Raw genomic sequence first — 27,113 nt, 5'->3', positions numbered from 1 at the left:
ATCTTGTCTGATTTTTCATGACTCCATGGGGAGTTTTCTTGGCAAAGATGTTGCTTGATTTGCCATTTTCTTCTCTAACTCATTTTACATGAGAAGTCGAGGCAAACAGAGGTAAGTGACTTTCCCAGCATCACGTTGCTGCTAAGTAAGTGTCTGAGGCCAGATTTGAGCTTAGGAAGATGAGTCCACTTGTCTCCAGGCCTGGCACTCTATCCACAGTGTACCTGGTTGCCCATTTAATTTTATGTATTTTCATATACTTGAATGTGCACATATTTATTTCTATTGACTTGATCATCAAGATTCCCATTTGTGTGTGTGTGTGTGTGTCTGTTTCTCCAGAGCTAGCACCTGGAAATTATTTAATAAAGGAGAAACATACCTGATTAACTGCTGAGAATTGTTGGGATACTAAACCCCCAGGAAAACAGTTTTCTGTGTTTGAATTTAAAGCACTACCTAAGTACAAATGTATGTGTGCGCATATGTGAACACATTAGTACTTTAAAAATGCTTGCTTGATGGAAGAAAAATGACAGACCCATAAGCCATGATCACACTTAGGCAAACAAGCAGCCTACCGTAGTGCAAAAAGCAGAGGCTTTACCTCTCCACACATCTCTGGGGAAGCTCATAGAGCTCTGCCTTTCTTTAGTCTCCCTGATATTTCTTTGGATGCTGCCATCCACACACATGCAGGATCTTCTCTAGCTACTGCAAGAGGAAGACTGACCACAGAAGGATTAACTTTTATTATCCAAATAGTAAAAGATGATTTCTAAGTTCCTGCATTAAAGGCACTAAAGTTGCTATTCTGGGAGTTTTCAGAAGGAAGCTCTGGGCTGCCCAGGCCTCTGGGGTGAGGCAACAAGGGGAGAGTTTGGCAACAGCCCAAGACTACATACCTGGAGGGGCTGACCTTTTGCTTTCCTTTGTGTTTATTACTAAACTGAATGTTTATTCTCTTTCTCAGCAGGGTCTTGAAGCAGTTGGGAACTGTTTGCTAAGGTCCCAAGGAGGATATGGGGGAGGAGATAAGAAAGGTATGTCTGACTCATTGCTGGGAATTGGTAGGATGCTAAACACCCTGGAAAGGGGTTTCTTGTGCTAAAGTTCCAAGCACCACACAATCGACATATTTAACTGCTTAGCTACTGACAAATGTAGCTTTGTACCTACCAAGACATACATAAGCACACACAGATAGTAGTAGTCTCTCGGTAACGGAGGATGACGATTGTCTTTGTGCATTTTCATCTATGATATGTGTGGGGTCTTTGCGCAGATAATGCAAGTACAAATTCTCTACAGATACACATGGGTAGAAACAAATAGCCACTAGAAGCATAAACACAGAATAGTCTCCTGGGAGTCAGGTGAGCTGAGTTCGAATTCTGTGCCATTTACTAATGGTGTAACCTTGGGCAAATCAGGTAACATTTCTGGACCTGTCTCCTCAACTATAAAATGAAGAGGCTGGGCTAGATGACTTCTATGGTCCCTTTCAACCTAGACCCTGTGATTTCATACATGCATATACACATGCATACATACTCTATACATCCATGCATATGTACACATAGGTACCCAAACTATACTTTTACAGACACAAACACACAGATACATGCGGGGTACGGATACACAGTTGCATGAGTGCAAATATACATTCCTTATGATCAAAATAGGTCAGCTTTAGAGCTCAATGGATAGACATGCTAGGAAAGCTGACTTTGACAATGTTCAGGGCTCATGGAGAGGTAGTAGTGGTGGGAGTGAGACTGTCAATTGTTCTTAACTGTAGATTTTTTTTCATTGTTTTGGAGGTGCTGTTGTTAGGTGATGGTGAGGATGGAGAGAGGATGCCCTCCTTTGACCTACCTAGCCCACCTCCCCAGGTCTGCTCTCTACAGATATGCAGTAAAGGGGGAAATCTTCTTGTACCCGTCTTCTTTTTAAATCCTTACCTTCTTTTTGATGCATTTGTTTAGTTAAAAAATATTTTTTGTTGTTGTTGGTGGTGGTTACTAAGTATAATTTAAAAATAATATGTATATATATAATAAAATATAATTAAAAAGTAAAAAAGCTTTCATTTCTGTCTTAGAATTGATAATAAGAATGGATTCTAAGGCAGAAAAGTGGTAAGGCAGGCAATTGGAATAAAGTGACTTGCCCAACATCTCTCAGCTAGGAAGTTTTGGAATATAGATTTGAACCCAGGACCTTTCACCTCTCTCTATTCACTAAGCTACCTAGCTACCCCTTCCTGTATCCTGTTTACAGAGCATTCCAACTCCCCTCCATCTCTTTCTCTAAATCCAGCCCACCAAATCATGTATGAATGTATTTGAGTGTGACTTGAGGCAGATTTTTCCAGGAACATATGACCACAGCTTCCTCCGAGGGGAGGGTTAAGAATCAGAATAGAAGAGAGGCACTGAATGGCTCAGTAGATTGAGAGTCAGGTCCAGGTCCTGGGTTCAAATTTAGACTCAGATACTTCTAGTTGTGTGACCCTGGGCAAGTCACTTGACCCCCATTGCCTAGCCTTCTCCACTCTTCTGCCTTAGAAGCAATATAAAGTATTGATTCTAAGACTGAAGGTAAAGAATCAGAATGGAAAAGAGAAAGGGAGGTTCAATAGGAACCCTACCCAAACTACTTCTTATGTGGAATTTCTAGGATAAACCTGTTAGGTCAGAGACTGGATCCAGCTCCAGGGCCTAGGAATTAAGGGTCACATAGCTTCCGCGGTGAGCTGTCCCTCAGGGAGAGGATACCCCTGGGGAAAGTCTCCCTTAGGCTGAACAGCTGTGGACTTTCTTTAGAGCTGGATTGAGTTCCAGGCAAGCCTCCTCCTCCCACTGTGGCCTCTAAAAAAGGGGAAGGGTGGGGTTTTTTCCATGAGCCAAGAGCATCCTGGTAGTCTGGGTACCAGCTTCTGGATGCTTGGAGCTGCCTATTTTCTATCTGACTGTTGGTTCTCCCTCATCTACCTTCTCATCTTCCGCCACTTAGGTTCTCTATCCCTCCACCAACCTCAGGGCCCCAGGGTCTGTCGCCAGCATCAGCACTCGGGCCCCAGCCGGAGCTGCCCAAGGTCTGGAGGACCTTGAGGGTCATTGCCTCCACATTCCCCATCTTATAGATGCCCAAGACCAGAGGGGTTAAGTAGGCTTTTCTCTGCTCCGGCTGGTTCCTCACTGGCCCTTCCCCACCCCCTTAGAGCTATCAGGCCCCCTTGGCCTCTGGCTGTGTCCTGGGTGGAGGTGCCATTTCCTCGGTCCCAGATGGCTTGGTCAGTGTCTTCTCTTCCCAGATCGTCCTTTCTGGGAACTCGGGGTTAGGTAGTGGCGATGGTGGCCCAGGGCTGGGCAGGACGGTGACTGCCGGCCCCGCCCCCGGCCCCATCCCCCAGTCAGTTCCTCAGGCAAAGGTGGCCCGGTCTCTGGGGAGGTTCCTGGCAGGTGGAGAAAGGTGGCCACCAGCCAACCCCGCCCACCTACCTGCTGTAAGCTGATCTCTCCAGCTGGCTTGGGGCAGGTCCAGCCCCACTCCTAACGGATAAAAGGGGCCAGCTCTTGGAGGGTGGGATTCCCAAGGGCTCAGCACCCCCGTTTCACCCAGCCTTGTCCAGGAGTGCCCAGGCCAGCGCAGCCGCCAGCCAGAACCTCCTCTCTGCCCAGCATGTCTGTCCAGTTTAGCGCCCAGACCTTCAGCTCCCGCTCCGCAGCCTTCCCTCGCCGGGGGGCCCAGGGGCTGCTGAGCTCAGGGGCCTCCAGGGGCGGCTCCGCCAGCCATATGGGGGCCTTCGGGAGCAGCAGCCTCTACGGCTTGGGCTCGGGGAGGCCCCGGGTGTCTGTGGGGTTCCGCTCAGGGGGAGGCTTTGGAGTGAAAGGCGCCGGCATCCATGAGGTGACCATTAACCAGAGCCTGCTGGCCCCCCTCAATGTGGAGATCGACCCCCAGATCCAGCAGGTGCGCAAGGAGGAGCGCGAGCAGATCAAGACCCTCAACAACAAGTTCGCCTCTTTTATTGACAAGGTAAGAAAGGGGCGGGCTGCAGCGTTCAGGGTCTTTCCCTCCCTCCCTCCTCCTCTCTTTCCCTGCAACCACCCCTTGGCGCCCCCCCCCCCAACTGATAGAGATCAGTGTCCCCAAGATGGGGAGCAGGAGGAGGGAGGGGGCCAGTGGACATGGGATCCAGCCACCCTTCTTTCTCTTTTCTAAGGGCACGGCGATTACAGAGCCTTGCAAAGGTGGACCAAACCTTTCTTTTTTCTTTTTTAAACCTTTACCTTTCATCTAGGATCAATATTGTATAAATCGGTTCCAGCCCTGGCAATTGGAATTTAAGTGACTCATCCAGGGTCACACAACTAGAAAGTTATTGGAAGCCAAATTTGAACCCAGGTCCTTCTGCCTTCAGGCTTGGCACTCTGTCCATTGTGCTACCTTGCTGCCCCCTGACTTGCTCTTAAACCCCCCTTCCTGTCTCTCCACCCCAGCCCCCTTCATCTCATTTAGTACTAGAACTCTATCTGTGTTACGGACGTTCTGACTTTCTCATTAGCCTGGGAAGAGATGAGCTTCTCCTTCCTCAGGAGGTGAGAGAATAGGAGGGCTTCTCTGAGCAAGGCGGAGAAGTGATTCCACTAGAGTGTCAGCTCGATGAAGGCAGAAACCATTTCACCTTCCTTCTTGCTTTGCTCAGGTAATGCACGCTTATTTCATTGGACAGAATAGTTAGCTTGGTCAGGGGCTTCTCTGCTTGTCCCCTCTTCCAGCTGCCGGTGACTAAGAGGGGTCAAACCAGACACAGATGTTGTAGTAGATGGTGGAATCTCAGGTGATTTTCAGGCTCTCATATTCAACAGTGGAAAGAACATCGGGTTCCGAACAAGGCATTGTGGGTCCAAGTCTTGGCTCTGAGGCTACCTAAAAGACCCCCATAATTCAGTAATTCTGAGTTTCCGTTTATTCCTCTGTAAAATGGGGTTAGTAATGCTTGTACTCCTTCCCTCCTGGAGCTTTTGGGAGGCAACTGCTTTGGTCACCTTCAGCATGAAAATGTGAGTGATCATTATTCTGTGGGCATTATGTATGGTATAATAGAGTGCTGGCTTTGTAATCACCAGACCTGAATTCGAACTTTGCCTCTACTGTTTTTGTCTTTATGACCTTGTCCTAGTCACTTGTTCCCTTTTCAGTCTCAGTTTCTCATCTCTAAAATGAGACAGCTGGGTCAGATGGCCCCTGAAATACCTTCTAGCTCTGATCCGATGATTGATTTTCCTTGTCTCTCTCCTCCCTCCAAATGACCTGTGCCAGAAAGGCAGAGGAAGTCCAGGTTAGACTGGGAGGGGTACAAAGAGAGCTGGGATAGGAGAGGAGGGGCCAGGATCTTGGTCGGTGGGAGCAGCTCTGGATCATTTCACGTCCTCATTCTCATCTCCTGGCTTCTCTGACTTCCTTCAAGTCCCAGCTAAAATCCCAGCTTCTACAGGGAAGCCTTTCCCACTCCCTCTTCATTTTACTGCCTGCCCTTGGTAGATTGTTACCAATTTATCATGGAGATAGCTTTGCATGAGCTGGGTTTGCCTTTTACTTGAATCCTCAGCACAGTCCTGGGCACATACTAGACACAAAAGAAATATTCATTAAATGGCTGATATTGTACACTGGTCCCTTTGTCCCCCTCACCCAGATTTTCTGGCATTTGAGGTCCTGCCCTTTCCCACCCTTATTTCTCTAGTCTTTTCTACAGGAATCCTCTATTCTACCTGAAACTGCTCAGTCACTGACCCTGGACCTCTCACTTCCTCATTGTTTGCCTGATTCCTCTTTCTACCCAGGGCCCAGATCAGATTCCAGCTTCTCCAGGAAGCTTGCATTTGCCAGACTCTTGGCACATGCTGCCTTTGTTGTTAGTCTTGCCTCCCCAAGTAGGCTGGGAGCAGAGGCTTGGCCTCATTCTCCTTCTGAATTCTCCTGTGATGCACAGCCCAAGGCATGGCCAAAGCACTGGGCTGAAGTTCTTGTTCTACTTACCAGTAGTATGATCTTCAGTTCTGTGTCTGTAAAATGGGGATACTAATGCACTAGCCTTATAAGGTAAATACTGCTAGTAACGGAAGTGCTCCTTTAAAAACCTTCAAGTACTATAGAGATATTGTTATTAATTATTATTATTATTATTATAAGGGTAGCTAGATGACTCAGTGGATAGAGTCAGGAAGTCCTGAGACACTTACTAGCTGTGTGACCCTAAGAAAGTCACTTCACTTCATTTGCCTCAGTTTCCCATTGGTAAAACGAGCTGGAGAAGAAAATGGAAAACCACTCTAGTATCTTTGCCAAGAAAACCCCATGGATGGTATTGGTGTGCTATAGTGCACAGGATCAAGAAGAGTCAGAAATGACTGAACAAAAACAACAACATTGTTATAATGGTGTCCACAGTGTAGTAGAAAGAGCAGTGGTCTTGGAGTCATAAAATCTGAGTTCAGCTTCTTCACTAGAAGACTTTAGGCTCATGATGGTGAACCTATGGTACACACACCAGCACTGACCCACGTAGCCATTTTCGATGACACACAGCTGCATGTGGCTGCATATAGAGAAGTATGGGGCCGCATGCTGAGAAGGATGTTTTTTTCTTGAAGTGACACACCACCGGAGTTATGCTCTTTTTTTTTGGTGAATTTTGACACACCAAGCTCAAAAGGTTGCCCATCACTGCTTTAGGCAGATCACTTAATTCCTCTAGGTCTCAGTTTACCCCTCTGCAAATAGGGATAATAACACTTGTACAGCTGACCCTGCAAAGTCATTTTGAGGAAAGTACAATAGAAAGGTAAGCTATTAGTGATAGTAATAGCAATAATAATAATCATGATGATAAAAACTTTCTGATCGATCAATTAAAGAGCCCTGTCTTGGGCATGAGAAGGACAGGCAGAGTCAAAGAGAATATGAATAGTGATTTTTTTTGGGGGGATCGGAGGGTTCAGCTAGGTGGCTCAATGGAATGAGAGCCAGGTCTAGCAATGGGAAGTCCTGGGATGACCTCAGACACTTCCTGGCTATGTGACCCTGAGCAAGTCACTTAACCCCCACTGAGGTAACAGAGTTATGGAGGGTCAAGTGTTAAAAGGTGGAAGAGTTAGAGGAGATGCTAAGTTAAGGCAGGCTTGCCTTGGAGGAGGGACCTATAAAATCATACTAGGTAGAAGGAAAGGTTGTGGTTTGGACATCTGAGAAGTATTCCTCTATGGGATAATGTGGAGAAAAGGAAAGTCCAGCCTTCTCTCAAGGAATTTTCTGCGATTTGGGGAATAGAGACTGGCCCTTTGATTTCATCAGTGTAGGGAACTCCCAAATGATGATGCTCAATAGCTTATAGTCAGAGAGAGGTGTTCAGAACATGGAGAGTATAAGTGACTTGCCCAGGGTCACACAGCTGGTATGTGCCAGAGGCAGGACTTCTAGATCTTCCTAGCTCCAAGGCCAACTTTCTATTCATTATGCCAGGTTGCCTCTTCAGGTAAGAGATTTCTGAATGCTCATCTATGTTCTTTCTAGGTACCCAGACTCTCTGTTGTAGTTGTTGTTGAGTTGTCCAGTCATATTCAACCCTTCATGACTTCTGTGGGGTTTTCTTTCTTTCTTTTTTAAAAATTTTTTATTAAAACCCTTACCTTCCATCTTGGAGTCAATACTGTGTATTGGCTCCAAGGCAGAAGAGTGGTAAGGGCTAGGCAATGGGGGTCAAGTGACTTGCCCAGGGTCACACAGTTAGGAAGTGTTTGAGGCCAGATTTGAACCTAGGATCTCCCATCTCTAGGCCTGGCTCTCAATCCACTGAGCTACCCAGCTGCCCCATGTGGGGTTTTCTTGGCAAAAATTCTGGAAGTGTTTTTCTATTTCCTTCCCCAGTTGATTCAATTTTATAGTCAAGAAGAAACCAAGCCAAAGATTATGTGACCTGCCTAGGGTCCCACAGCTAGAAAGCATTTGAAGTTGAATTTGAACTCAAACCCAACACCCTATTGGCTTTTGTACCTGGCTTCCCCACCTACTCTCTTATCTGCCTCTTTCTTGGGAATTTCAGGTACGTTTCCTGGAGCAGCAGAACAAGATGCTTGAGACCAAGTGGAGCCTTCTCCAAGAGCAAAAGTCATCCAAAGGCAGCAGCCTTCCATCCATCTTTGAAGCCCATATCGCCAACCTGAGGCGGCAGCTGGATGGCCTGCAAGGAGACAGGGGCCGCCTGGAGAGCGAGCTGAAAAACATGCAGGATGTGGTTGAAGACTTTAAGACAAAGTAACACAATGGGAAGGGCTGGGGTGGGATGGGGGGAGGGATTGGGGAGGATCTGGACCCTCTGTGGAAATCCTGCTGTGGATACAGTCTTTCTCTTGTCTTCAGAGTTGATGAATCTCTCCTGCAAAACCAGGGACTTCCAAATTTCCTTGCAGGCTACAGTTACTGTAGAATTTCCTCCGTAGATCATGTAGCCCTTATTATCTCCCCTTTCCTTCCCAAAAATGCTGAGAAAGACTCATAAAATCTCAGTTCCAGGAAGACTAGTCCTGTTCAACTTGAACCCAATACCTTGACAAATGGTAGCCCAGGGTCTGGTGGAACTCACTCAATTGTTGGACAGTTCTAATTGCCAGGATGGTTTTCCCAAAATTTGCTCCCTTCATTCACTGCTCCCAGTTCTTTTTGCACACTGGGGCAAAGTCGAATTCCTTCTTCCCACAATAGCCTTTTAAATGCTGAAAGGTAGCTATTATACTTCCCTCTATATCTCCTTGGGTAAATATCCCAGCTGCTAGGCTGCCCAGCCTCCATCTGTCACCTAGCAGGCTTAGGTGGGCCTCCTTTTGTTGGAACCTCTGGAGTGGCAGGTTGGAGCTGCTTGGTTAAGGACTCTTCTCTGCTACCAAGGCCTTCATTGACAAGTCTTGAGTCTTCCCTTCATCCCCTCTCTGGCCCCGCCCCACTGCTGGACCACTTTCTGAGTCTCTTTGGTGATCAAAGTGGAAAGCAGATGCTCTCCTTTCTTAGGCAGAGGCTAGCATAATCACACCAGGGATGAGCTATTCTTCTAGTCTTCTCTTCTATTTATACTTCTCTGAGTTATTCTTGAAAGGGAGAGAGATGGGAGAAGAAAAGGGGCCTTTGTCTAGCAGGACTGATCCAGGCAGAACAAATCCTTCAAAACAAAATGCAGCCAAATACAAATTAAGCATGGTGACTTTCCTCTGTGGGGATGCAGAATAAAGGACTACTGGAGAAGAGGCAGTGTGGTAGAGTGAGAGGAGTGCTGAATTTGGAGTCAGAGGACTTAAATTCAGAGGTGGAAAAGTTCCAACCCCTCTGGGTCTCTGTGTCCTTGTCTTAAATTCCCTCCCATTTCTAATTCCTATTCTCTTAAGGGACCAGATTGTCAAGGGAGTAAGAGGACTCAGTCCAATAGGAAACACCCAAAATGAAGACACTAAGGCAGAGAAGGTTAGGGTTGCTAAAGAGAGCCTGGCTGGCAGCTGCTGTGTCTACTTCTACTGGAAATCATAGCTTGAGTGCTGGGGTGGAGCTAACCCTGGCTCACTTTTGTGGGTGCTGCAGGCATCAGAGAATCTGCCCTAGTAAGGGTCCCCCCAGGGGTAAAGGTCCTAGGAGAGAGGGGTAGACAGTATAGGTGGACTTCCTGACATAGGGGAGTATAGGGCCAGATTGGAGAGGGACTAGATAAATGAGGGAGAAGAACTAGCCTAGATCATTATGGAGAGCAAACAGTGCCTTCTGGCTAGGTGTAGTGTCCCTCCCATCCCTCCTAGAGAAAAGTCAACATCCCTAATCCTCAGAGCAGGTCAGGGGAGACAGGTGCTAGAGAGAAAAGAAGAGGGGATGACTAAGGCTCTGGGGATTCTGAGCACTGGACCCAAGTCCTCTTAATTTGATGAATTTCACTGCTCTGCACCACCTTCCCCATCCCCTCTCTTTGATCCACTTATTTAAAAATGGAGAAAGGAAAGGCTGGTGGGGAAAGAACCTAGAGGGCTGGGAGGAGACCTACTCTTCTTTTTTGCCACTACCAAACAGCTGTTTTCTTTGCCTCCTTGGTCTCCCTCTGGGCATTGAAGCTGATTTCAAAGGCAAGGGAGGGGTAAAGGGAAACCTGGATGTGTGAATGACTCATTATTCTCACTGAACCTCAGTTTCCCCATTAGCAAATTCAAATCCTTTCTGGTTCTAAATCCCAAGATCCTTCTTGGTGGTTGCCATGATGCTCCCTTAGCTGCAATCCCATTTGATCCCTGAGATCTTGACAATTACAAAAACACTGTATTAGAGTAATATCCCTCTTTTCTCTTGAAATTTTCTACCCATTTCCCAATTGAACTCAGTGAGACAAAGTTAATTCACTTTTGTGATCCTGTCTATCCTGGTATCTATGGATCCCAAATTTGGAGTACCCCTTGCTCTATACAGAGTTGCAGAGAAACATACACAGGGACCTGGGAGATCGCATTTCTTTTAGACTCTGGCAGGCCCTAGGACTTGGAGGGGATAAAGGTGGGGGAAGATGAGCTGATTTTCCAAAGAAATCATTGGACATCTGGATCAGCAGATTACCTTTGCTTTAGGGTTGCTAGTGGGGTAGAACAAAGAGCTTCCTTTTCACCTTGTTCTTTCCTTTCTATTATCAGATATGAAGATGAAATCAATAAGCGCACAGCCGCAGAGAATGAATTTGTGATGCTGAAGAAGGTGAGTGGTGGGCAGAAGCAAGGGTGATCAGAAATATGGGCCACCATGTGTCTTGGCCATGTAGTTGGGATTATGGGAAAAAAGGTTCATTTAGAGTAGCAGTGAGGTATAGTGGGAAGAGTTCTGGACATGGTGGGAGTTTGTAGTAGGTCTGCTCAGCTCCTGGTGTTTCTGATGTGGCTATTTCCTTAGAAGTGAAATTGGGGACAAAGTAAGTAGAATAAATTCCTTGAAGGTTGAAGTGATTTTGGTTTTGGATCCACAACAATTGTCAACATATCTTTTATATAGTAGGCATTTATTAGGTGCTTGTTAGATTAAATATGTCTTTCTGAAGCCTCTTTAATACCACTCCTTTCCTCATTGATTTTCTCCAATTTGCCCTATATACATTTTGTTTGCTGTTAGTCTCCCCATTAGCCTGGGAAGTTCTTGAGAGCAAGGGCTATCTTTTGCCTTTCTTTAGATTCCCAGTGCTTAGCATTGGTACACAGTAGGTATTTAATAAATGTTTATTAACTGCCTGCCTGCCTTGTAGTAGTGCCTACCTCATTTGGTTATTGTGAGGAAGGCATCTAATAAACCTCAAGATACTATGTAAGTGTGAATTATGTGCCTAAGGTGACCTCATTTTCTTTCTGCTTCTGCCACTAATTTGCTCTGTGGCCTTGTACTAGTGGCTTTCTCTCTAGCACAGCTGGCTTCCTCTTTTGTAAAGTGATTATCTCCAAGGACTTTCCTTTCCAAGGACGTTATATCTGTAAAACTTCATGACTAGGACCAACAATGTCATCCCCAAGACCGATAGTCTGGTGGGGGTAGGGCAGGGTGGGAATGACTCAGAGGTCATGGTTTCCAGGCCTTGGTGGATCAGGATGCTATTTTATACTGTGGGCTGCACTACTAGTCTTGGCCAAGTACCCTACAAGTGAAGGAGTACTCTTCAGAGAGTGTAGCTGGCTCAACACACACTCATGTTTGCTGATGGAGAAACCACACAAAGCTTGAGTCCCAAGGGTGGTGGGTCCAGAATCCTCATCTCCACATGGAAGAAAGGATATATAGCACACACAATAGTAATCTTAACACTTACCATGGCAATTAATGATACAGGGCATTTGTAAGGTACTTCATTTAACACCTCTGTGGAGACATCAAGATAAGGCTTATTTTAAACCATTTTTACAGATAAGAAAATAGATTCAGAGAGGAAAAGAAACTTGCTTAAGATCATGAAGCTGGTCCGGGGTGGAAGTGGGAGTCTAATTCCAACTTGAACTTTAGGAAGGAGCTAGATGCCAGGTGTGGAGGTTCAAGATATCTTAGCCAATAAGACCAAGTTTTAAGATCATCGATCAAGTATGTATGGTGGTAAAGATAGAGAGAATTCTGGGACTGGATTCAGGAGATCTGGATTTCAATCATGGCTCTGCTGCTTACTATCTGTGTGACCTCTGGTAGGGGGTTCACTATATGACCTCAGTGCTCCCTTCCAGCTCTTGATACTGTCATCTTACATCATAACATCTCTATAATTAAGAACATTCAGTAGCACATGGTTACACTGGAGACTGGTGGCCTCCACAGCTTGTCTTCAAGCAAAGGGACATGTACAAGATATGGATTTAAGTAACAGTTCAGCAAATGAAAGTGCATGGCTAGTCATTTGGGTGTGAGTTGTTCCAGGTGGCTGCTTGTAGTCTGGTGAATTCATGGTATCTCCCTTTTTCTGCCATTCCAGGACGTGGACAGTGCCTATATGACCAAGGTAGAACTTGACGCCAAGGTCGATGCTCTGATGGATGAGATCAACTTCCTGAGAACCCTTTATGAAATGGTGAGGACTTCTAGGATCTGAGATTCTTAGCATCCGAAGACTACTTACAGCCTCTGCCTCTGGGCAGGAAGACATCTAACCAGATACTTCTGGAGGGTCTTCTGATGATCTCTCTTCCTCCTTTCTCCCCTTCATTCCACCTTCTTTTCCTCCCCCCTTCCCTCTGCACTTCTATAAAGCAGCCTAAAGAAGTATCAATTTGGAGAAATTCAGGTGCCAATCCTGATTCTTTGTGACCATGGCCATGTACCACTCATCTCAGTCCTCTCTTCTGTGGAGTGAAAGGACTAGATACTTTCTAACTTCCAATCCTATGTGACACCATCTCCAGGAACCCTTCCCACAGCGAGTAGGGATACGATTACTGTAGCTTTAAGAAGGAAAGCATTCTTGGGAACTTAGAGTTTTACTTGTAATTCTAGAATGATTTAACAATCATGGCTAAAAGACATTTTGTGAAGCACGTAGAGAAAGGACCAGGAGCACTTCCTGCCTGAGATTGTGAATGAGTTATCTGTGATCTCTGAGGACTCAAGAGGTACTTTGGGAGAAATAAGTAACTTGTCCCATGCAGAAGAAAACCTTAAGGAGCCTTGAGTGAGATTTCTCTTAGCAGTGGTCATGGTTTTAGTGTCGTCTACAGATGCTAAATGTTTGAACTCTCCCTACCTCTTTTGTTGGTGATTCTGCTCTTAGATAGCCAGGAGCCCTGATGTTCCTCTAAGATTCCCGGAGCTGAGAGAGGCACATGCAGAGAGAAAGCAGACGTGAAAAGTGGTTTTTCTGGTTTATTCGCTGGGTTACTTATAAATATGTGGAGGCTTGGAGATAATTGAGAGAAACCATGCATTTCTATTGGTCTATGGTTAAATAGCAGAGCATATTCCTTAGGTACTTCATCAAATACCTGAAATTCCTTCCTAGATCTTTGGAAGAATAAATAAGGAAATGGGCCAGCAAGTGGGTAGCTCCAGTCAGACGTCTATGGGCTACACGTACGGTCACCATTTTGATCTCATGGTTTTATATGTGGTGTTAGATATTGGTATTGAGAACATAGGAGGGAATAAAGGGACCGGGTAGGGGCAATTATGGATGCCTCTAAAGTCATATGGGAGAGGGAAGGGGAAATGTGAAAAGGGCTATGAGGGGAGGCAAGTGGGGGCGGGATGTGGGATAGTATTTGAAAGTACAGAGTAATAGGCCTGGATTGAGGGGAAGTTGGGAAGCTGTTCCAGCTTCCCAATATGTGTGGGGGCTCAAAGGCAGGTTAAAGGTGGGTCTAACAGGCATGGAATGGGTTCATTGGGTTCATACATGGAACAACCATTTCATGTGAAGTATGAGGTCAATAAGGGTTCTCGAAGGTCTTAGATAGACCCATTATTGGTTCATATTCCTCTCTCCTGTCATCATTTTTGCTGATTCTTTCCCACATACTACCTGCTAGCCGCACACTCATCCCTTCTCATCAGTCCTCATGCTCTTCACTCTTTTTATTCATTATTTTTTCCTGTGGAGCTGCGGACACTCCATAGCATCAACTGGACTGTCCTTTGGGGGTCTTGATGGAGGTGTGGAGAATAGGCTTGTAGCTCTTGGGGCAAGTTATAATTCAGTTAATACTTTCATTAGCAATTTACACATTGGTTTTGGTCTCTAGTTTCCAGCCTCCATTAGAGTCTGCTGTGTCTAAATTTCAACCAGTCTGTAGGAATCACACATCATGACATTGTTCCGACCCAGCCCATTGTAATAATATATTATTTTAATATTTATTTATATTTTTATATGTTCATATGGTTATACTTAAATATATGTATGTTACAAATATATTATATAATACATTTATATTATTTATATCACACTTTTTATTATTTTATGTTCTTTACAGTTGAAATACAAGCGGGACCTTAATTCGTGAATGTGTTGACAAGACCCTCTGTGTCTATGTGTTTGTATCTTTGTTTCTCTCCCATCAATTTTGGCCTCCAAGCCTCCTTGTATCTTTAGGTATCTCTATTTATCTCATGTCTCTTTTGGTCTCTATGTTTGTCTCTTGCAGTATCTGTTTTGGTGTTGTGCTACACTTAGGATCAGGAAGACCTGGGTTCTAATTTTACCTCCAACCAGACAGGTCACTTAATCATTCTGGGCCTCATCTTTAACTGGTGTCCACTTTTCCTCCTCTATAAAATGGGGTCATAATACCCATAGTGCTTGCTACATATGATTATTATGAGTTTCAAAGGAAATAATATGTAACACTTTGGAGGTTTTTTTTTTTAAACCCTTACCTTCCATCTTGGAGTCAATACTGTGTATTGGCTCCAAGGCAGAAGAGTGGAAGGGCTAGGCAATGGGGGTCAAGTGACTTGCCCAGGGTCACACAGCTGGGAAATGGCTGAGGCCAGATTTGAACCTAGGACCTCCCGTCTCTAGGGCTGGCTCTCAATCCACTGAGCTACCCAGCTGCCCCCAGGAGGTTTTAAAGTGTTATAGTATGACTATCCCTGTCACCTCCATTTCTCTTTCAATGTTTCTCAGTATCTGTCCCCTCTCTTTCTTCACTTCTCTCTCAGTATCTCTGGGTATTTTCATCTCTCTGTCTCATTATTTCACTTGTGTCTCCCTCATCTCTTGACATCTCTCTCAGTCTCTTTTTGGGTTATCTTCATCTCTTATTGTCTCGTTTGTTGCCTTTCCTTTGTTGCCTTCTTCTTAATTCTTCCTCTTAACTTTGGCCCATGGGCTTAGGAAATCTGGGAATAGCTTTGGGACCTTGCCTGTGACTGCCCAAATTTTTACAGGAACTGAATGAGCTGCAGAATCAGATCTCAGACACTTCTGTGGTCATCTCCATGGACAATAGACGGAACCTGGACCTGGATAGCATCATTGATGAAGTCAAAGCTCAGTATGAGGACATTGCCAACCGCAGCCGGGCTGAAGCTGAATCCTGGTACCAGACTAAGGTGAATGGGGCTTTGGGATTAGTCCAAATCTTTCACCTGGCAAGGCCCTGCAGGGGTCATTCTAGCAATTCCCCTGACCTCTTTAGTTCAGTTCAGATAGACAAATGCCTGTCCTTCAAGGTTGAAGATGCCAGAGCCTTCCGAGGATACCAGTCAGCCCCAAACAGGAATCCTCTATACACAGTATACAGTGTCACAGTATTTCCTCTTCTTGGGGATGCAGCAAAGATCCTTACTAGAAATATAATGGATAAGGCAGCTAGATTGCACAGTGGATAGAGCACCAGAGAAGTCCTGGGTTCAAATCTGCCCTCAGACTCTTCCTAGCTGTGTAACCTTGTCACTTAACCCCAAATGTCTAGTCCTTTCCATGATAAGTCATGGAAAGAGGATCTTATTGGAGGAAAATGCAGAGACAAATAGATACCTATAATACAGAATAGTATATACTCCAAATACAATATGGCCTGGTAGATAGAGTGCCCACTTTGGAGATGAGAAGGCCTGTCACTGGTTGTGTGACCCTGGGCAAATGACTCTAGTCAACTGTCTAAGACTATAGTAGAGATGGTCTGTGTTGGAAGAGGGAATTTCCTCAGTAGTAAGGAGTCTCCTGTAAGTATTAAAAAACAGGTTCAGGTTTTGTCCTTTTTAGCAGTGTGACCTTGGATAAATCACTTAACCTTTGTTTGACTTAGTTTCCTCAACTTTAAAATGGAGATAATAATATCCACCTCCCAGGGTTGTTGTGAGAGCCAGATAATATTTGAAAAATGCTTAGCACAGTGCCTGGCACATAGTAGTTGCATTCTATAAATGCTAGCTATTATTATCATTATTATTGTCTTTTAGATTACAAAATGAAATGTCATGTGAATTTAGAGAGAAGAGAGCATTCCTGAAAGGGGGCTTTGGGAAGACTTCAGGGAGGAGCTAAGTTTGTACTGAGCTTTGAAGTCTGGGTAGCACTTCAGCAGGTGATGGGAAATGAGGCTATACTAGACAAAGGCTTTATGGTGGATGGGGGATTGTTGGGGACAGTGTGTGTGTGTGTGGCTGAGCAGGTAAACTGAGGGACTCCTTCTTGGCCCTGTGAATGAATCATTCAGTCTCATTAATCACAAGTTCTTTTGTCTCTTCCTTCTAGTTTGAGACTCTCCAGGCCCAGGCTGGGAAGCATAGTGATGACCTTCGAAGTACACGAAATGAGATCTCTGAGATGAACAGAGCCATCCAGCGGTTGCAGGCTGAGATTGAAAATGTCAAGAACCAGGTAGTGTGGGGGCCCTTCCCTACCATGACTAGCAAGCTCTAAATAGCTAATATTTTGACTCCTAAAAGAATGAAAATTGGCAGGCATTGTGGGAAGAGTAGATTTTCAGCATTTATGAAAACTGTGCCAACTCTGATCTTCCTCCACCTCTTCAGAAACTACCCATTGCCAATATTTCTTATCTCACACAACCCTATAAGCATTCCCTAAATAATTAGCACAATCCTTTCACCCATTCACAGGACTTTTCTACTATATACCCTCCCCAACTTTATTTTAACCATGAGGGTAAGGCCTTGTAAAGAATTATAAGGATTTTGGACCATTAGAGAGACAGACAGACAGACAGACAGACAGAGAGAGGGAGAGAGAGAGGGAGAGAGAGAGGGAGAGGGAGAGAGAGAGAGGGAGAGAGAAAGAGAAAGAGAGAGAGAGAGAGAGAGAGAGAGAGAGAGAGAGAGAGAGAGAGAGAGAGAGAGAGAGAGAGAGAGAGAGAGAGAGAGAGAGGGAGGGGGAACCATTTCTGCCTGGAATTGCTATAAGATGTACAGAAGGGACTACCTTCCTCCCTGGAGTTTAGCTTCTATCTGAAGTATGAAACACTGAAGTAAGAAGACAGAGGCACAGCTGGACATGTTGGACAGAACCATGCCTAGTAATTTTGATGATGAGAAATATTCGTAAAGTACTTTGTAAACTTTAAAGTTCTGTATAAATACTAGGTGCATTTGGGTGTATCAATTTATCTATCTCTGCCTATCTATGCTAGCTCTCATCAATCTCAATCTACAGCTATGATAGATAGATAGTCAGATAGATATAGAAATAGATAGATTGATTGGTGGGTAGATGGATATATAAATAGATAAGTAGGTAGATGGATAGACAGACAGACAGCTAGATATAGGCAGACAATCTTCTTTATAGACCTCATTGCCTTAAATTTCCCTTGCTTTCCTCTTCACCTTTCGCTTACACTTATCCCCTTTTCCTGTGCAGCGGGCAAAACTAGAGGCCTCCATTGCAGAGGCTGAAGAACGTGGAGAGCTGGCTCTCAAGGATGCCCGGGCCAAGCAGGAGGAACTGGAGATTGCCCTGCAAAGAAGCAAACAAGACATGGCTCGGCAGCTGCGTGAATACCAGGACCTGCTCAATGTCAAGCTGGCCCTGGACATTGAGATCACCACCTATAGGAAACTGCTGGAGGGCGAGGAGAGCAGGTGGGCATTGTGGCACTGGGGGCTGGGGTGGCAGGTGAGAGGGAGGTGAGGTCTCCTGTGCGGACCTGTTGGGATCAGTTAATCAAGCCCCAGACTCTTAGGAAGCACTGCCATACTGGATGTTACTGAAAGGTGGGATGGATGCTTCCAGTGATGGGGAGTTCATCACACATAGGCAGGCTATTCCATTTTCAAAAGCTCTGATTATCCAGAAGTACCTGATCTTCAACAGATGAGAAGGGATTAGCCAAACAGAGAGGAGGGTGGAAGACTCCCTCAATAAATGTTTATGAAATAAATGAGTGGATGATTCATTAAAGGTAGAAAGAATAGAGTGAGCAAAACAATAAGGTAGGAACAACTCTGATATACTGAAAGCCAACATTGGGCTGTAAGGATGATCAAAGGCATCAGCAAAGACCAAATGCATGTAGATTACTGGCAGAATGTTGAATTTTAAGATTTAAAGCCGTATTTTTCTTACATTATCTCATCTAGATCTCACAAAAACTCCATTAGGTAGGTTATAGTGTAACTACTATTGTCCCCGTTTTACAGATGAGCAAACAGACTCTGGGAGGTTAAGTGACAAATATAATAAAAGGCTCCACATAAAGTAAGTAGTAGATCCAGGATTTAATTTGTACTTGAGTCTTTTTGTTCTAAGGTCAATGTGTTTTTCAGGATATTACACTGCCTCTTTGTTTATCCCTTCACTCCAGTCGCTAAGGGTTTTGGCTGGGAAGACAAGGCTTAGACCAAAAACATAATTAGATGGCAAAGCAAAATATAATCAAAGGCTAAATTATGGGGTTATAGATCTTCAGATCTAAAGACAAGGGAGCAGCACCATCTGAATGGGCTTGGTAAGAAATTTTATTTCTTTTCTTTTTTAGTGAGGACCAAGGTCATCGAGATAATCAGTGGCAGAACTAGAACTGGGAGCTAGGTCCTCACACTCCAACATGATGACTTATTTTTTTAAAAATAACCTTTACTTCCTGTCTTAGAATCAATAATGTGAATTGGTTCTAAGGCAAGAGAGCAGTAAGGACTAGGCAATAGGAATTAAGTGGCTTGCCCAGGGTCATACAACTAGGAAGTGGTTGAGGTCAGATTTGAATACAGGACCTTCAGCCTGATAATCTTTCCACTGTACTTTGAAAAGAATAAGATGCTATACAAATGTAAGGCATTCATTATTACCATTTTGTGCTTCAGTTTACTCATCTTTCAAGTGAAGAGATTAGGCTATATGATCATAGGATCATACCACAGGATAATTTAGAGCTGTAAAGAAATCTTAGAGACCATCTATTCCAACCTCTTAATTTTACATATGAGGAAACTGAGGCAGAAAAGTTAAATGACTTATTTAAAATTATCTGAGGGGTAGGGGAGGTGGGGATGGTACACAAACAGCATAGCCAGCATTTGAATGCATGTTACCTGACTACACTCCTAAGGTCTTTTCTAGGTCTAAATCTTGATTTAAATATGATTTTATGAACTATTATCAGAGAAAGTCAGGACTGGGAGTAGTTACTACCTTTTGGGGGAGGAGGGAGAGAGTGGGAAATAGGGTGGGATTATGGGTGTGGAAGGATAAATAAATGACCCTGTGAAAGACTGGTAGGGATGGAGCAGTGAAACATTTTAGAAAGGACCATTGCCAACAGTGGTAAAATGAGGTGTGTATGAAGGGAGGTTGAAATTGAAAAGGGAGTGTCTTGGTTATAGTTCTAGCCTCTTTGGAGATGGACTCAGAGTCCTACATGTATGACTTAAAGCATGAAAATGTTCCCAAGAAGAGGAAGAGATTAAAGTCCCAACTGCCTCTGGGAAAAGGGAACAACCAGACTAGCAACTGATCTGATGGTCACAGAAGAATCCTTTCCCTTCCTCCTCCCCTTACAGGAATTAGAAGCCATCCTCTCTTGAAAAAAGAATGGGAATGTTCAGGATATCTTGTCCTTTTTAATGCTGCTACTTCCCAGAATCTATCCTGTAGCCTGGTTTCTTTTTTAAAAATTCTTAACTTTGGTCTTATAGTCAATATTTTATTAGTTCTAAGGTAGGGGCTAGGGGGCATTAAGTGACTTGCCCAGGGTCACATAGCTAGGAAATGCCTGAGGCTAGATTTGAATCCAGAACCTCCTTCTTTCTGTGGCTGCTTTTTTTCTAAAATGCCCCAACCTCCAAACTCTAACTTATGAGAGTCTTCGAGCTGAAAGAAACTTTCAAGATAGTGAAGCAGAGAGCCCACATTTTACAGCTAAAGGAAGTGAGGACATAGAGTAACTTCTTAAAATGAATCAGTGGCCTAAGGCTTTTGTTCTAACTCAACACAGTGTTCTATTCTTGGAGGAAGAAGGACCCCACCACAACAAGATGCCCTTTTTAAGGACTTGACTGTGGTCATTTAGTATTTCCCTTCATAAAAAGCCCCCATCCCCACAATTTTTTCTCAGTGATTTTCTTTCTTGGCTGCAAAGAATCTAGAGGGTGGGGCAAGCTAGGTTCTCTCTTAGTAACTATTTACTCTTCAACAGACAAAGCCATCGAGGCCCCAAGGCCAACGGCTCCTTTATAATGGAGCATGAGTCACAATACAAATAGGCAGCTGGCATGAATGAATTTTTAATCTTCATAACATCTGCAAAAATCATACAGGCTGACCCTTCTCCTTCCTCTCCCTCCCCCTCATCCACATCATGTTAGCCGATTCCTTCCTTCTTCCTGGATGAGGTGCAGAGAAAACCCTGTCCAGATAAAGAGCAATGGGCAAGCCAGAAGGAGGAGGGTTCCAATGGTTGAGGGCCCACTGAGAACTTGAGAGTCTGATGGGGGAGAGAAGGGCCAAGCAACCAGGTCTAGGAAAGACAATAATAAACAGTAACGTTGAGTGCTCATGTTTCTATGGTGAGTTCTTTCTATGGCGTCCCTAAAATGCTTTCTTCATTACCGACAGTTGAGTAGAGAAGCTATTTAGTGCTTGCCAGATGTCACCCAACAAAGGAGCAGCAAGGACCAGGACTAGAAGAATCCAAGTCTCCTGACTCCAAGTTCATGAATTTATTTATTTAGAACAATTTCCCCTAGTTACCCGATTCATGATCTTTCCCATCCTCTTCTCTCCCCACTCCCAGAGCTGACGCGCAATTCCACTGGGTTATACACTGTTCAAAACCTAGTGACTCCAAGTTCAACCTGCTTCCACAGTGGAGTAGATGGATGTGGGGAATGGGGAAATATGGAAGGGATGGAGCCTGAGGGCAAATGAGTTAGGAAGGGAGCATGGAGCTGGTTTATTAATGCCAGGGGAGGATGTTTGAGGTCCAGGAAACAAACTTGGTAGAACCCTCAGTGATGGGAGAAGAAGAGAAAGGGGTGGTGAGCAAGGCTGCTATAGGTGGGAAAATTCATTTCTTCTTTTTTTTTCATTCAACAATTATTAAATGCTTACTATGTATGTGTCAGGCTTTGTGGTAGGTGGAGCTGATACAAAGCGGAGGTGAAATATGAGATACAATGTACAATAATATAAATCATTGTCAAAGGAGAAATCATTTTTAGTTTGAGGATACAGAGATCAGTGGAGGAAGGTTTTAGTGCTTGAAATGGGTCTTGAAAGGAAAAGAAGGAAGAAGATGTGCACTCTAAGCTTCAGGCAAGAAGACTGGAGTAAGCCACAGAAGGAAGAGCCTCCAAGTCTAGGCTCAAGTGGGACCTAAGCCTTGGAAGACTATAGGCTCTAACCACTGCTCCTTCTTTTTAATTGTAGGTTGACTGGAGATGGAGTTGGAGCTGTCAATATCTGTAAGTCCTTAGTTTTTGGAGTTGAAACTCAAAACACAGGGGTCTAGGGTGAAACACCTCAGGTGTCCTGGGTCTCCCCAGTGGAACATGGAACTGGGATGTGGATAATCCTTTTTAGGGCTAGGGCTTTGACTGAAATGATCTGGAACATTGTCTTAACTCTTTAGTCTCTTTTTCTTGGTCCCTTCTGCTGGCACAAGGAGCTAACTAGGTAGATACCCCAGTTATCAGGTCATAGTAGGTAAAAAAAAGAAAAGAAAAGAAAAAAGGAAGCTCAAATGGCCTTGGGTAGATCTCTTCCCCACTCTAGGTCTACCAGAGGTGCATGCAATAAACAAATTCAGGCCATGATGCAAAAACATCATTTGTGCAATTAGTATATAGAGAAGATGTGTCCCATGCAGCAATATATAGGTCAAATGTAACACACTACATCTGTTGTGACTGCTTATAGAGTGCACATTATCTGCATTCCAACAATGGCCGTTATCTGCCTACCTATCATACCCAGTGCATCCTAAGAAAACGTTGTTAGCTTCTTTCTCATTCTAGGTCTGTGACTGTGACTTTTTCCTGGCCAAATAGTCTTTTTTTTAAACCCTCACCTTTCATCTTGTGACTTGCCCAGGGTCACACAGCTGGGAAATGTCTGAGGTCAGATTTTAACCTAGAATCTCCTGTTTCTTGGCCTGGCTCTCAATCCACTGAGCTATCCAGCTGCCCCCTGGGTCTGACTCTTAATCCACTGAACCATCCACCTCCCCAATAGTCTTGATTCTTCTTCCATGATCTACTGATGTTCCACATCCTTGTGCAATCATTGACTTGAGCTTGTTTATATAGCCTAACCCATTCATTAATCACTGTCTCCAAGCCCCATCTACAGTTTCTATTCCATATCTGGAAGCATGAAAGAGTACAATGGCGGTTTCCAATGTCAGCTTCACCTTTCCACCCTCCTGCCTTACCCTGTTTGACCAGAAGTCCTCAGGGTGGGACTCATGTAATTGCCTTCATTGACACTCCGGCAGGTACCAAAATGAAGTTTCCTCTTCATCTGAGTCATCTTCAGTATTTATCCATCTCAAGCAATCTACATGCAACTGGGCTAGCCCCTTTTTTTGGAGCCTCCTTGGCTGAACTGAATCAATGAATGAATGAATGAATGAATGAATGAATGAATGAATGAAATGAAACCTCCAAAGGGCAATGGGTGGTAATGATGCATTGTCTTTGTAGGGATCTAGGTGCTCTCTAGGATTATTTTGTTGACTGGCAAACAGTCCATCCAGTCTTTCAACTACTTGACATAGGACAACTTGCTACTTAGTGCATTCCTTGCACACCAGGGTTTCTTAGCATAAGTCTATCCCTTTGCTGGAGTTCCAAGCCTGATCATCATACACACCATTGCAGGCTTCTTCTGTGTGAATTTAAAGTGAGTAGCCTCCTTCCAGGAATGTATTAATTGACTTTTCCATGTCTGACTCCACTTTCTGAGACGCTAATGCACAAATAAGTGCACCATTGTGGTCCTTCCCCAGTCTCTAAGAGCTATGATGTCAATCCCATGGCATTATTCATGTAGCACTATGTGCACACATTCAAAATGTATGCACTCGTTGATTCTGCTGAGCTTCCTACCTAGATCTTATGGTCCCCAGCATGGTCAGTAATATGTGATTAAGATGCTCGTGTTGTGGATCTCTTGGAGGATGGCTGGCTGTGGTTTTAAACTTTTAAATTCCTGCCCAAACCATTTCCTCCGAGAGTATTTACCCAGGCTATGACTGAAACCCCCTGAAATGGTCACACCACTAGGATATTGCTTATATTCTTACTGTCTCCTTTGAGCGTTTAAGTCTATACTCATTAGCTCTGAGGACTTGCCATCCAAGCATGTAGCAAGAATTGGTAGCACTTTGATTTGAGCACACTGAGCACGTTCCACAATTCTTAAAGACATACTGCCATCGTGTACCACTTAGAATCTATTTCTTAACATCTCTATGGTTCTCTCTAAATTAAAAAAATTTTTGCCCAATTACTTAAAAAATTTTAACATTCATTTTTAAAAATCTGAGTTCTAAATTCTCTCTTTCCCTCCACCTCTCAGCCCGCTTTTGAGAAGGCAAACGATATAATATTGATTGTACATGTAAAGCCATACAAAACATTCCATATTAACTGTTGCGAAAGAAAATACACAGAAAAAGCCAAGAAAAATAAGGAAAGTAAAAAAGTCTGCTTCAATCTGCATTCAGAGTTCATCAGTTTTCTCTTTGCATTTTTCAGTACGAGTTCTTTGGAATAAGTTGCATTGGATCTTTGTCTTGATCAGAGCATCAGATCTTTCACATTTGATCATCATTACATTATTGCTGTTACTGCATACAATGCTCTCCTGGTTTTGCTCACTTCACTTTGCATCACTTTATATGACTTCGAAGATTTTTCTGGAACTATATTTCTTATCGCACAATAGTGTTTCATCACAATAATATACCACAACTTGTTCAACCATTTCCCAATTGATGGGTATCGCCTCAATTTCCAGTTCTTTATCACCACCAAAAGAGCCGCTTTAAATATTTTTGCACATATACATCCTTTCCCTCTTTCTTTGATCTCTTTGGGATTTAGATCTAGTAGTGGTATTACTGGGTCAAAGGGTGTGCATAGTTTTCTAGTCCTTTGGATATGGTTCCAAATTGTTTTCAGAATATTGGAACAGATCACAACTTTACCAACAGTGCATTACTGTCCCTATTTTTCTATATCCCTTCTAGCATTTGTCATTTTCTTTTGCTGTCATGTTTGTCTGATAGGTGTGAGGTGGTATCTCTCAGAGCTGCTCTAATTTGCATTTCCCTAATCAATAGTAATTGAGAGCATTTTTTAATGTGATTATTGATAGATTTAATTTCTTCTCAAAATTTCCTGTACATTTCCTTTGACCATTTGTCATTTGGGGAATTTATGGTTATTTATTTTTTAAATTTAATTTTATTGATTACTTAAGAAATTTTTTTCCATGGTTACATGATTCATATTCTTTCCTTCCCCTCCTCCAACCCCCTCCCATAGCTGATGTGCAATTACACTGGGTTTTACATGTGTTATTGATCAGAACCCATTTCCATATTATTGATATTTGCACTAGGGTGATTGTTTAGAGTCTACACCCCTAACCCTATCCCCATCAACCCTTGTGATCAAGCAGTTGTTTTTCTTCTGTGTTTCTGCTCCCACAGTTCTTTCTCTGGATGTGGATAGCATTCTTTCTCATAAGTCCCTCAGAAACATTTTGGATCATTGCATTGCTGCTAGTAGAGAAGTTCATTACAAATGATTGTACCACAATGTATCAGTCTCTGTGTACATTGTTTTTCTGGTTCTGCTCCTTTCACTTTGCATCAGTTCCTGGAGGTTGTTCCAGTTCACATGGAATTTGTCCAGTTCATTATTCCTTATAGCATGATAGTATTCCATCACCAACAGATACCACAATTTGTTCAGACATTCCCCAATTGAAGGACTTCCCCTCATTTTCCAATTTTTTTTTGCCAAATGGTTATTTCTTGATATAAATTTTGAACATTCTTATTCTGGGCTTTCAGGAGACCATAGAATGAAATTCTGTGGATTGTCCAATATCTCACATGGGATCGCTGTGACTTCTCACAGACCTTCGAGATCCTCATTAGCCCTGACATTTTAGGCTGAATTGTGTTGGGCTCAAGGTACACTAGAAGTAGGCAGATATGAAGCATTAAAGAAACAGAAAAGGCTGCTGCTCTTTTCCCAGAGAAGAACAAAAATGGAAAGCACTCCATAAGAATCAGGATAAATGTGTGCTCCTTTGCCCTAGGAGGATTGCCAAATAACTTCCTATTCCCTTTGCTCCTATCCTTTAGTTCTGTAAAAATTAAATTAGCCTCCACTGATAAAAATATTATATTTTATGAGGTTTATTAAAGATTATTAGAAATCAAGGAAATGAGAAAATACAAAATAAGAAAAGCATGTGCCTAGGGCTGATTAGCCCATTCACAATCCACTTACTACGTCTTGTATGCCAAGTAGTGTGCTTAGAAGCAGAAGAAGAGAGAGCTTGGGAGGCAGAGAGCCCTTTAAATACTAAATTTTGTTCTCACACTCAGGTGAGATTACAGGGAATTCTGGGAAGTACCAAGGACTTCTGGGGATTGAAGTCCAGGGTTCAAATCTCCATTTTACAGTTCTTGGACTAACCAGAACCCTTTTTTAGTTGATATTCAATAGACCCACTCCCAATGATTAGATGTTAAAGAAAGAGGGAGACCTTATATGAAAGAAGTCCACAACTATTCCAAAATGTGTATTTTGACCTGGTTCCTGGTACTAGTACTGAGAATATCTAAATAAAGCACAATTCAGATCATGGGGTGGTGATAATGCTGGCCTTTCTTCTCTCTCCTCTTTAGCTGTGTTGAATTCAGTTGGGGGAAATCTAGGCAGTGGAGTGAACTTCTCTGGAACAATGGGCACCAATGCCCTCGGTTTCTCCAGTGGAGCTGGATCTGCGAACTTGAAGACTTATTCTATCAGGACCACATCTTCCAACCGAAGGAACATCAAAAACTGAGCTTAGGAACAACTGAGGCTTGAAGAAGGAGTAATGTCGAGAAAGAAAAGAGATATTCCCCATGTTTCCTAATTCACCTTTTGATCTGCCTCCTCTCTCTGGAGCTATAGTGAGGAAAGAGATAAGGAGAAGATGGGTCAGTAGATGGGTTCTTTCCCTTGTTCCATACTCCCCTCCCCTCACCCCATTTTCCTTCACCACTATATAGCAGGCGAGAAAGTAGAGATTCATGTCTCGGGACACATGGGGAGTATCTGAAAATAAAACAAAAGAAAACAAAACCTCTTAATAAAGTTGTTCTGCTCAGGAGGACTTACTGCCTATGTCTTGTGTTCTGATCTTAGAGGGGTGCTAGAGGGATGCCAAGGGTCTAGATGTGGGATGTTTGGGATATTAGCATCAATATTAATGTTTTCTAAACAAAAGTACTCTAGGGAATATGGAGAGAATCCAACCTTTGATGACTCGTGGCTCATACATTTCACATTCTATTTTCTAATCTTGGCCTCCATTCCTAATGGAATTAATTCAATAAATGGTTACTAAATACTAACTTTGGGAAGAACACTGAGCTAGTTGC

The 27,113-nt window shown here is 43.6% G+C and overlaps 1 protein-coding gene across 1 annotated transcript; it reads left to right on the top strand.

Annotated features, from left to right (window-relative positions):
- The first annotated feature begins 3,575 nt into the window (after positions 1-3,575).
- On the top strand, positions 3,576-26,845 carry KRT7 (keratin 7). Its single transcript, XM_056798180.1, has 9 exons — positions 3,576-4,044; positions 8,114-8,325; positions 10,722-10,782; positions 12,524-12,619; positions 15,430-15,594; positions 16,742-16,867; positions 17,867-18,087; positions 21,872-21,906; positions 26,373-26,845. Exons 1-9 carry the CDS (start codon positions 3,688-3,690, stop codon positions 26,531-26,533), a joined length of 1,434 nt encoding a protein of 477 aa, XP_056654158.1. The 5' UTR covers positions 3,576-3,687; the 3' UTR covers positions 26,534-26,845.
- Positions 26,846-27,113: the final 268 nt, after the last annotated feature.

Source organism: Monodelphis domestica, chromosome 5 (assembly GCF_027887165.1).
Source record: "Monodelphis domestica isolate mMonDom1 chromosome 5, mMonDom1.pri, whole genome shotgun sequence".
Classification (NCBI taxonomy): Eukaryota; Metazoa; Chordata; class Mammalia; order Didelphimorphia; family Didelphidae; genus Monodelphis; species Monodelphis domestica.
The sequence above is the reverse complement of the archived record's forward strand: the minus strand, read 5'-3'. Positions and strand labels throughout refer to the sequence as shown.

Bases quoted from the DNA above. Each gene is read 5' to 3' on its own strand.
- KRT7 (XM_056798180.1), top strand. From the start codon at position 3,688: ATGTCTGTCCAGTTTAGCGCCCAGACCTTCAGCTCCCGCTCCGCAGCC. The intron at 8,326-10,721 runs GTAACACAATGG...TTCTATTATCAG, and splicing joins GTTGAAGACTTTAAGACAAA to ATATGAAGATGAAATCAATA. The intron at 15,595-16,741 runs GTGAATGGGGCT...TCTTCCTTCTAG, and splicing joins AATCCTGGTACCAGACTAAG to TTTGAGACTCTCCAGGCCCA.